Source organism: Phlebotomus papatasi, chromosome 2 (genome assembly GCF_024763615.1).
Source record: "Phlebotomus papatasi isolate M1 chromosome 2, Ppap_2.1, whole genome shotgun sequence".
Lineage (NCBI taxonomy): Eukaryota > Metazoa > Arthropoda > Insecta > Diptera > Psychodidae > Phlebotomus > Phlebotomus papatasi.
Window position 1 is genome coordinate 30,723,824 of NC_077223.1, and position 11,231 is coordinate 30,735,054.

The 11,231-nt window shown below is 33.8% G+C and overlaps 1 protein-coding gene across 2 annotated transcripts in view; it reads left to right on the forward strand.

Moving 5' to 3' along the window:
- Nucleotides 1-8,337, forward strand: part of LOC129803439 (uncharacterized) — a 44,922-nt gene extending 36,585 nt beyond the window's left edge. For both annotated transcript variants that reach the window (XM_055850013.1, XM_055850012.1), the window contains exons 4-6: nt 227-391; nt 3,121-4,459; nt 7,545-8,337. In XM_055850013.1, the coding sequence (XP_055705988.1) occupies nt 227-391; nt 3,121-4,459; nt 7,545-7,877 (1,837 nt within the window). In that variant the 3' untranslated portion in view covers nt 7,878-8,337. The remainder of the gene's footprint in view (nt 1-226; nt 392-3,120; nt 4,460-7,544) is intronic.
- Nucleotides 8,338-11,231: the final 2,894 nt, after the last annotated feature.

An 11,231-nucleotide genomic window follows, 5' to 3' on the forward strand; every position in this document is an offset into this window, starting at 1 on the left:
TCTGGTTGATTTTCTTTAGAAATAAAACAACAAAAAAAACACTAAATTTTGTATGCTCTACTTCTTTCACATCTCTTTTGAGATTATTTGGTAAAATCACTCTTTGCTTCCGTTGAAAGTGAAATGTGTGATGGGGATCAAAAGAAACAATTTGCGACAGATGATCGCAATATTAATATAACGAGACTTTTTTTTCTTTAATTTTCTGCACAAAACTCTTTTGCAGAACAAAACGTGGAATGAATAGAGAGAAATACTCGCCAGGTTTTGATGATTGCTATTCAGAATGTGGCACAATGACGCCCAATTCAATTGTCTCCTGCAATCCAAGAATTGACTTTGGGCGAAAGAACTCGACAAACTCAATGACGTCATCAATTACAAGCGAAAGGTAAATTACTGGAGTCTTATATACAGAAATATATAAATATTTAATATTTTGAATAGGGGAAAGTAGGGCAAAATGTGACAAAAAAAATTTAATTTTTCACGAGCTTCCTGCACAGAAAACGTATTTCGTAAAATTGTTAAATGTTTGTACTTTTTCACAAACTCACTTGACGAACAGTTTTTGTTCTATTACAAACATTTGCTCGTAAATATTCGTAGACAGAAAAAATGATCGTAAAATTTTGTCATTTGTTCGTAAAGTTTTGTCAGACAAACAAAAACGTACAATCAAATGTTTATTAAAGAACAAAAAATTCTCATCAAGTGATCATTTTAAAAACAATGTTTATGAAAAAGTACAAACTTTTACGACATTTTTGACGGGTAATACATTTTACGAGCATTTCGTGTAAGTTCCCAATAGAAATTTACAAACATTTACGAATTTTTTTCTGTGTGAACAGAAGCAATTCAGAGACCAGAGAAATTTTTAAAGTTTAGAATATTTACCGATATAACGGGGCCTAGATCACCCTCTTGTGATTTTTGAGCAATAGTCGAAAAGTTATTACACTTACTTCTGCAAATGCATTATTTAGGATAAACGCATTTTAGATTTTTTGAGGGGAAATATCTTTAGAAAAGTTTAAAACGAACAACGAAATCATATTTAGTATTTAGCAGATCCAAATCACTATGAAATTATTAACTAATGTTTAAATTCTAGAAAATAACTTGATCAAAAAGACATAAATAAAATCTCAAAACTTCAATATTTTTTGTGTTCTATATTTTTTCCATGATTGCTTTGAAATTTTGGATTTTCAACTTTGGATTCACAAAAGCAATATGATAAAAACTTGAAGTATTAGTTATTATATCTTGGCATCTTCCCCTATTACATTATCTTTAGTGTTACATTCATCAGATTTGTAAAATCCAAAATGAAATTAATAACAGAACTATAGTTTTACCGTAGATGCATATGACGTTGGCCTCTGGGGGTGACTTTCCTCCCCTGTTATTCGTAAGCTTTTCTTTAATTTTAAGACTTAAGAACAGTCTTCACTAATCCGATTTACCTTATTCGATCTGTAGAGACCATCTTTACGTGCTAAAATTAAAGAAATACCTACGAACAGTAGGGGGATAAAGTTACCCTCATTTATGATCCGTTAAAAATTATCATTTTGATTTTGAAAAAATAAATTTCTTCGCACTTTATAATCCTGAATATAAGCTTAATCAACAAAAGAATAATATTATGGAATATAATCAACATTTATTCCGAAAAAATATGAGTTCGAAAAAATCACTAATCGCTAAAAAATCGTATTTTACCGACGCACAATAGAATAAGTCATCAAAAAAACTATAATATAATTTTAGTCATTATAAAATCAAATTTTATCAGGAAAGCAAAGTAAATTTTTGTTTGTCAAAAAATCTTGGACAACAAGAAAAGCAAGTAAAGCCTTTTGATTAATAAAACATTAAAGTTTATTAGTGCTTAAATCAATTAAGGTCTGAAAAATAGTAAACTTAATCAGAAAAATGGTCAATAAAATAATTATTTTTACTCCGTAAATTGATACTAATAGTGAAAAAGTCAATTTTGATTAATAAAATGAATTTTGTTTTAGATCAGGAAAATTTCATAAAGTCAATTTTCACATCTCTTTTATTCTTAAAAGCTTTGCATATATCTATCCTACTATTTAGCACTCTTCTTCTTCTTGTGAACATCAAACCAAATTAAATCTAGTTCAATCCAATTTTGCGACCGAAAGAGTGGGATAGACTTATGCAAATATTTTGAGAAAGAAAGGGATGCGAATTTTTTCCTTTTTAAACTGTTTTTATTGGCATAAGTGATTGAACAGACTTCTGTTCGCTTGGTACGTATAATCCCATGAAATTTTGTGTTGTCAGAATAATTGTTTCCCATCCCACAAATTTAACCCAAATCATTATCTGTCCAATCCTCAAATTGAGACAGAAAAAAATTCCTGCCTCCACCCAGGCATGAACTTGGGGCCTTTCGCTGTCTAGGCGAATGCTCTACCAACTGAGGCACTGGTTCTGATTGTCTTTGTCACGATCTCAACCAATTGCTATGTGCACTTCAATTCGTTTTCGACTCACTACGAAACTTGAGAAACGGCATCATTGGCGCAAGTAATATTTCTTTTCGTTATGAAAGGCTTTCCAAATAATTGAACAGATTTTTAACAAAACAAATAAGACATAATGTTATTAATTACTTTAAAATCTCTACCACTGAGAGAAATCCGAAAAAGTTAAAATAACATTCCGGAAATGTTAATTTTACCCCGCATTAAAAATTTGTAGAAATGACGAAAGAATATTTGGAGAGCTCTTCACATGAATATCTCGACTGGTTTTCTAAGGGGAACCTATTTTTACCTTTATCAAAGCAAATATTTGGACAAATATTAATTATTGTGCAAAAAAGCTCAGTCAGTTGTTTAGTAAATTTGATAACTAAAAAGCAAGATAAAAAGGTTAAATTAAGATTGCGACAATTAAGATTTTAGAGCAAGGGAAAATAAATTAAAATTGCATTTTCTCTTAACAACAATCTAGGCCTCAGATTGCTTAATTTATAATTCAATAAACTTTTATTTATTTACTGATAAAAAAAAATCGTACTTATCACTAATCAAATTTTCTCTTAATTTATTTGAGGAATATTCCTTTTACTTTCAGTGGCTTTTCTGACAAATACGATCCCTTTGTTTCGGCCAAGCGCCAACTGGAAGAACTCTTCTCACCATCACAGCCCACAAAACCCGTTCCAACTACAAGAAAATCCCCTGGAAAAAGCCTTCATACAAATGGATCGAAACCAAACAATCTTACAAGTCCAACATCTCAGCTCAATCAACTGAAAACCTCCAACTTCCGACGAACATCTTCCCTGCGAATGCCCAAAAAAACCTCTCCGCCAAAGACATTCTACCAATCACGCCCATCCGTATCCAAAATCCAACGTGGTATTTCGGATGAAGGTCCCATAAGCTCAAATTTCGTCAAACCAGAGGAGTACGATGAGATGCCAGTGAGATCGGTGTATGCAACAGATTTCGCAGGAAAGAAATCTCCAGCTCAGACTCCAACAAGTCTCACCAGTCGAAGAAATTTGCGACTGGATCTCAAAAAGACCAATCTTCCATCCAGTGATTTTCCAATTGCCAAGACGGATTCTCTAGCTGTCTTTCTCAACTACGAACGTGATCTCAATGCTGCTCCATCAATGTCAGAGAAGGAATTGAAAGACAAGAGTAACAGTTTGAGATCACAACAAAAGACACCGTCAGATTCTCCAGAAGTGGCTGAAATGCAAATTCGACCATCACGTTTGGCACCTCTGGACAAACCACCAAAACTAACCCCCATCACCCTGGATCAAATCCTAAAGCCCCACGAGAAGATCGACGGAGGAACATTTATTGATCCTAAACTTATAAATTTGTGTGATAATCTCACGGTGAATGTGGGTAAATTATCATCAGACTCCTCTGAGACGGTGAGTAGCAGTGGATCGCACGAGACGATGAAATCACCCACCAAAATTCCCGATAATCGCATCACGAGCAACAACCAAAGAAATACCTGTCCAGAGAAGAATCGTACACATTTGAGGCGACAAGTGAAGCTCGATCGAAATAATTTTCTATTCGATATGGCACCCAAAAGTGCTCCAGTGGATGCACCCTCAGATCCCTACAGTGATGCCTATGATCAAACCATTGAGCTAATTGATGCTGATACCAGGAAAATTCCTGCAAATTTCGACGAGATCTTCAATGATTTTGATTTTGACGAATTTCTCACGTCTTTTGAGGATGACGACCAATTTCCCATCTTCAGGGATTACAAAGAGCTTATGCTCAATCGACAGAGACGCGGAAGAGATAAGACAGCTGATGATAATTCCCTCCACAGATCGCCACCAGAGTGTAGGAATAAATCAGACGTAGAAGATGAGAGAGTTATCAAGAGTGAGGAGAAAAATATCCCAACACCGCCTAAGGAAGTTCAACAGGTAAAAATTGAAAAAATATAGCTTTGCGTAATTTTTTCAAGGTCAAAGAGGTCAAATCCTTTTTAAAAAAAGATAATGAATAATGGATGGTTTTTTCGATTTTATTGGATCATAATTATCCTAGAAAACATTGCTTTAGAACTTCTTTTTTCGAATATTAAAGAAAACACCGTTAGAGGGTTAAATGTTTGTTTCTCAATCGATTTTAGTGATAATTGAACTAGGTTGAAGGTCTTGAAATGTCTAGTCAAATTAAATTACAGTAGACTCTCACTCAATCGGGAATATAGGGCAAAATGTCATCCGGTTTAGCGATAGAATTGAGCGTCAAAGTCTTTGTAAATTCCACAAAAAGCGCTCAATTATAAAGAATCACGATAAAATAGGAAGAACTTCAGCGAATTTGAGCAAATTAGCTTCATAATTAAACGTGAAAATTGTCAACAAAATTGGTGGCCCGATTGAAAAAGAGCCGATTGAATGAGAGTCTACTGTATAGCCTTCAATCGGTTTAGCCAAGGACCTAGTGCCGACTTCAGACTGGAGGTTTAGGCCGTTCCGAATGGTCTCAAAAGTCTAAATAACAAGCAATTTTATTGATTTTTTAAAATCTAATGGATCTTTTGAAATTAAAATTTAATCCTAAACATCAATTCCCTAAAAAATCATGCCTGGTAAGGAAGTACACTCAGTCCCGGCATTAAGTCCTTCGGGATTATGCACCTGACGGAATTATGCAAACACAATTATGCAAGTTTGCCTACCATTGGGAGTCAATTTATGAAATCATTTTTGAAATACGCCTGAATGTATACTATTTTGCGACGCGGGAAATTTGAAAACATTTTGCTACTCTTTCAGAATAAAACTTTAATTTCTTTTATTAAGGTAAATTTTTTAAACATTCCAACCAATCATTGAAGAACTCTGACCAAAAAGTACTGTTTGTCAATGCATTTATATTAAACACTTGAATCTCTTTGTTTGAACTACTTTTACTCCGCGCGAAATTCTTTCTACGGCCGTTTTATTCAAAAGAAAGCCCCTGCACGTATGCAAATTTTCTCGATGCGTAATGCCATTTCTCGCGTTTTTTCGGTCACGAAAATGTGCTTAATCCCGGGACTGAGTGTAGAGGAGTTAAGCTAGATGGCTAAACCTTAGGTTTGAAACCCGCATAGGGATCAGTCCGATCGGTCCAAGGGCTTAGTTATGATTTTAGTAAGAAGAAGGTAAAACTTGAAGTTTTCGTTAAAGAACTGTTGTCTGAACACAAAGCATAAGATTAAAATACAAAAATCACGAAAAATCGTACTTTAATCAAATCTTATTGTATTTGATCTTGTTGAAAAATTAATAAAAATCCTTATTTAGGACTTCAAATTAATTAGATATGTTACAAAGAGAAAATATGTCGTAAAATTGTTCGTAAATGTTTGTAAAAGCATACTTCTGGGGACTTACAAAATGCTCGTAAAGCGTATAACCCACTAAAAAGTTCGTGAAAGTTTGTACTTTTTCACAAATTTCGTGCGTAACGTAATCATTTGACGAGTATTTGTTAGTAAATGTTTTAAACAAACATTTGTTTGTACATTTTTGTTTGTCTGAAGAACAAATGACAAAATTTTACGAACATTTTTCCGTGCGTTTACAAACATTTACGAAAAAATGTTTGTAAAGGGGCAAAAAGCTTGTCAAAAGTATATATACGGCAAAAGTACAAACTTTTACAAACATTTTAGTGAGTTACACAATTCACGAGCATTTCGTAAGTCCCCAATAGGAATTCACAAACATTTACGAACAAATAGAAATGTTCTTATACCAAAGTTTTCAAGCTTTATTTCAAAAATTGGCATAATTCCTCTTTTAATCCGATTTGGGGATTTGGATCATTTTAAGTTTTTAAGCTAATAAACTTATTTTCTTTGAAAAAATTTCTAGAAAAATGATTGTAAAATCATCTTTAAAGTCTTAAGAGTTCGTTTTACAAAAACGCTGAACCGGTTTTGATTATATTGGGAAGATACAGTAGAGTCTCGCTATAGTCCATATTTGGTTCCAGATTTGACACTTGGGTCGCACTATATAGTTCATGTCATTTTTTTAAAATTATCAACGACTTTTAGTATTGAAATTACTCGACGGCTTCCACTTTCTTTGCGATTGTGGTACTTGTCCTTGCTCTCTTCATTATGGATCACAATTATCACAACTACTCAATAAAGTTTGCCAAAAATATTAAAATAATTATGACAACATTGCATGTCGCGTACTAAAAAACATAACCTCAGTGATTTGAAATCAACGGTCGATAAATTGTGGACTATAGAGCGATGGCCTATAGCGAGACTCTACTGTATTGGAAAGCTCGAAAGAATCCATTAAAATTCTTCTAAGGCGACATTTTAGCTTTCTAATAAAAGTCTATCAAAACGTCTTTTGTAGTTTCTAAAAATCTATTTGACATTTTTACTATTATATTTCGTGCAACGTTTTTTTTTAATCATCATTAAATCCGTTTTAAATCCAATTTGATTGATTTTAATATTCATTTCTAGATTCCTCAGAGTATAAGCATTTTTCTTGGATAAAATTCTTCCTTAGAATGATGTTATGAGGAGCAACGAACCCTCCATATCAGTTCCTCGCTACGCCTTTGATAAGAGAGAATAATTTGAAAAAAATGATAAAAACCTCTTTTGCAAGGAGATCTAATTCCTCAATGGAAAGTTTTATAAATTTAATATAGAATTTGTAAGTTCGGTTTCTTTCATCACGTTTTAACTTAAATCTTTATAAGAAAGGCATTCAGGCTTCGAACATTTTATATTTTTCTCATATTACTTCAATGAATCTGACCTATGGGAATAAAAGAATACGGGAAAATGTCAAGTGTTTGAAGCCAGAGCGTGTGCGAATCCTGAAAACCTTGCCTTACTAAACAGTGCCTTTTAGGCAATTTTTAAGGAAATGCAATATTCCGAGGATTTTCTATCGGATTCTCATAAATTCTCTATGTAGAAATTATAATTTCAAGATTAATTATAAATCGGTATTCTTTATACTTTCTGGAAATCAGGAAGCCGCTGAAGCGACAGAGGAGGATGTCAGTAGTCCGGAAGTTCCCTCTCCAATGGAACCCATTGATACAAATTACGCGGAAAAGGCAAAATCCGCAACGACACCAAAACAGCGCGACAGCTTTGAAGAAGCTGAACACCAACTCTTGCAAAGTGTCAGGGAATTGGATCTAATGTGCAGCTCCGAGGATGACCCCAAAACTTCTACACCCAACACTCCCCTCCAGGAAAGTCCCAAAATGTGCAAATTCTGCCACGAATGTGGCTCACGATTCCTCGTGGACACAGCAAAATTCTGCATGGAATGTGGCGTTAAGAGGATTGTCATGTAAAGAGAAAAAGCTTCCTCTAAAAAAAAATTTTATGATCTACACTAATGCTGGTCAAAAGAATCTAGTTCTGTTTTTTTTTATACAATCAACAAAATATACATTTACTTTTAATTGCTAAACAATTAATTAAAATTAGCGTGTGAAATAGTGAGGAGAAAATTGTAGTTTTTAAGTTACCATCCTAACTTTTCAATTTATGTATAACACAAAACTATTTAATGCAGACTAATAAGAGACTGAGATTATGGATTTTTCACATGAAAAAAAGAAACTGGAAAAAAATCACCAATTTTAGGTGGTTTTAACATGAGAGTTTTCTTTTTGTCTTTTTACATCTTCTTCTTTCATCACAAAAAAAAAGAGAGTTAAAAAAATCCTAACATCCCCTATATAACAATTTTATGCAACAAAATAAATTTGTGAAATAAAGAGATAATATTCATAAAATTAAAAAAAAAAACATACCTGAGTTTTTAATGTAGATAGTTGAAGGTCTTTTCCCTCTTTTCCAAAATGCTATCATATCACGAGTTCTGAAACGAGAAAAAAGAACTCCTATTTTTGAAAACCACAAACGGTTTAAGACTTTCGTTGCTATTATACGCAGTCAAAAATATGATCAACGCCGATTTGAAGTCAAAACAAGTCAAATCAGCAAAATGTTTGCAAAAACAGCGGCAGATCAGCAAGGTTTGACGATGAATCGCCAAATTGGTACAATTCTTGCAAAAAAATCGGAAGATCGGTGTTCCAGAAAATCGTGGGCAGTACAGTTGATTACCCCATGTCAAAATCTATTGAGATATCCCCTATATTGTAAAACTTACAACACTATAATGTTTTCGATATTCAAAAATATAGAGAAGGTATTGCCCATAATGCAGAATTTACAATATTGAAATTCTGGGGAGAGAACGAACAAAGATATCCGCTAGAGGATCTCGACTACAGTTAAAGACTAATAGTTAAGCCTTTAAGGACAAGAAGGTCAAAAATCGAGAGTTAGAAATTTTTTTTTTAACTTTTTAGAGCAAAATACAGCTTTAGAACACCATAGGAAAAATTTCATTTTTGGGTCCCGCGTGACCCAATCGTCCTTAAAGTGTTAAAACCGTGCCATTACACTAGGATTTTTTCACTTCGTAAATTCAATTTAATTTTCAGATGAATAGTTCCTATGCGTTATTTTGAATTGATTTGATTTTGAATTGATCTGATTAAGGTACACTGGGTATGGATAAGACTTATCTATAAAGTCTCAATCTCAGATACAACACACTAAACTTTCATCGAAATCTCCTTATAAACAAGATATTTTTGATTATAGCTCAGGTCAGGGAACATCGACAGAGCGAGTGCGATCCACAGAAGGAAAGATCTCATATTCGGCTACAACATACTGAAATTTAAAGAAGCATTGCCTAGTTCTTGAAAAATTCCACATCGAATTTTCGAAAATCGACTTTTCTATTAACCGGACCTTCGCTTAACTCGGATGAAATTGGAACTAATTAAAATTGTAATTATTAAACAGCAGTAACCAAAAATCAAGTTCTGACAATTATAACCGGAGTTATGGCCATTTCAAAACTAAATTTTTAACACCTTATTGATCGAGCCAGGATTTGAAAAATTTAGTCACAGTTCCGTTTCGAATTATCAGAATTTAACCATTGATGGCGCAAATATAAGGTCTTTTGAAATACTACAACTCTTCAAAACTTTTTTTTCCAACTAAGGTCCCATGAGAAGTAATCCGAGGTATCAACTACTCCGAACTATAACTTCATGTTCATGATTAATCGTGATTTCTTCATAATCACACCTATTTTTTCAAATTAAAATATTTACATTCAGTCCCGGCATTAAGTCCTTCGGGATTATGCACCTGACGGAATTATGAACATACAATTATGCAAATTTGCCTACCATTGGGAGTCAATTTATGAAGTCATTTTTGAAATACGCCTGAATGTATGCAATATTGCGACGCGGGAAATTTGAAAACATTTTGCTACTTTTTTAGAATAAAACTTTAATTTCTTTTATTAAGGTAAATTTTTTAAATGTTCTAACCATTTATTGAAGAAATCTGGCCAAAAAGTACTGTTTCTTAATGCATTTCTATTAAACAGTTGAATCTTTTTATTTGAACTACTTTTACTCCGCGCGAAATTCGGTCTACAGAAGATTTATTCAAAAGAAAGCCCCTGCGGGTATGCAAATTTGCTCGATGCATAACGCCATTTCGCGCGTTTTTTCGATCCCGAAAATGTGCATAATGCCGGGATCTAGTATATATATAATCCCTCGACTTTGAGTTATATATGTTTCGGCTCTTTATACCCCAAGGAGCCCAAGGAGTCGTATTTTGGCAGAATTTTGGAAATCTGAAGTTTTGAATTTTTTGACATCACGCTGTTTATCCGTCTGTACGTCTTTGCGTGCGGCCGTTATCAGGCATAGAGACCAAACGGTTAGACGTAGAGACTTGGGATTTTTAAGCCCGCCCTCGATCGACCCTGGAAATATTATCATGTCCCTTATTACCCCCGCCTCTCCCCTTTTTCTCCAAAATTATGTTTTTGGGATTACTCAAAAAAGCGTCGTGAGTGTGGGTGTGTGTGTGTGTGTTTTTTTTTGGATATAATTTCGCCCTCACACGAATGTCCCGTTAAATCATTTCTAATAACGGAGATTCAAGGTCAAAGGTTAAAAAGGCTCTAGAGAGCGTATTTCTCGACCGAATGGTATCATATTTGGGCTCGTTGGACAGGTCTTGGAATTCCTGGCAAGCCTGAATCCATTCGAATCGGTTATGAATCGGTAGTGAACCGGTTCATGACCGAAACTAATTTTTATCCGAAATTCAATTTTATTAGTCCTGAGGTGTATTTTGAGCAATGTTTTCGAGATTTATAAATCAGTTCAAATCGGTTATGAACCGTTTATTAACCGATAAGTATTATTTGTTTGAAAATCAATAATATAATATTACTCTTAAACCCGTTTTTTGGGATCTTTTGAGTGATTTATGAATCGGTTTACAGCTGTTGAGAACCGGAAAACGGTAAATGATGCGAAAGTACTATTAAGGGATAGCATCTAAGTCACGAGTTCGGGCACTTTGCCACACCTTTTTTTATTTAAATTAACTAAAATAGCCAATATCTAAGAAAACTAGCTCGACTTACGTAGCTTTAACGTTCATAAAAATTTTGGGAGTTTTAAGGAAACTTAAGCGGCCTGAATCTGGTCCACTGCCCTCTAAATGCGTCTGATAATTTCAGTTAGGTTACTATGTAAAACTCGCAGGGGTTTTTGGGAAAATTTTAAAAATCCAAAAACTTAATA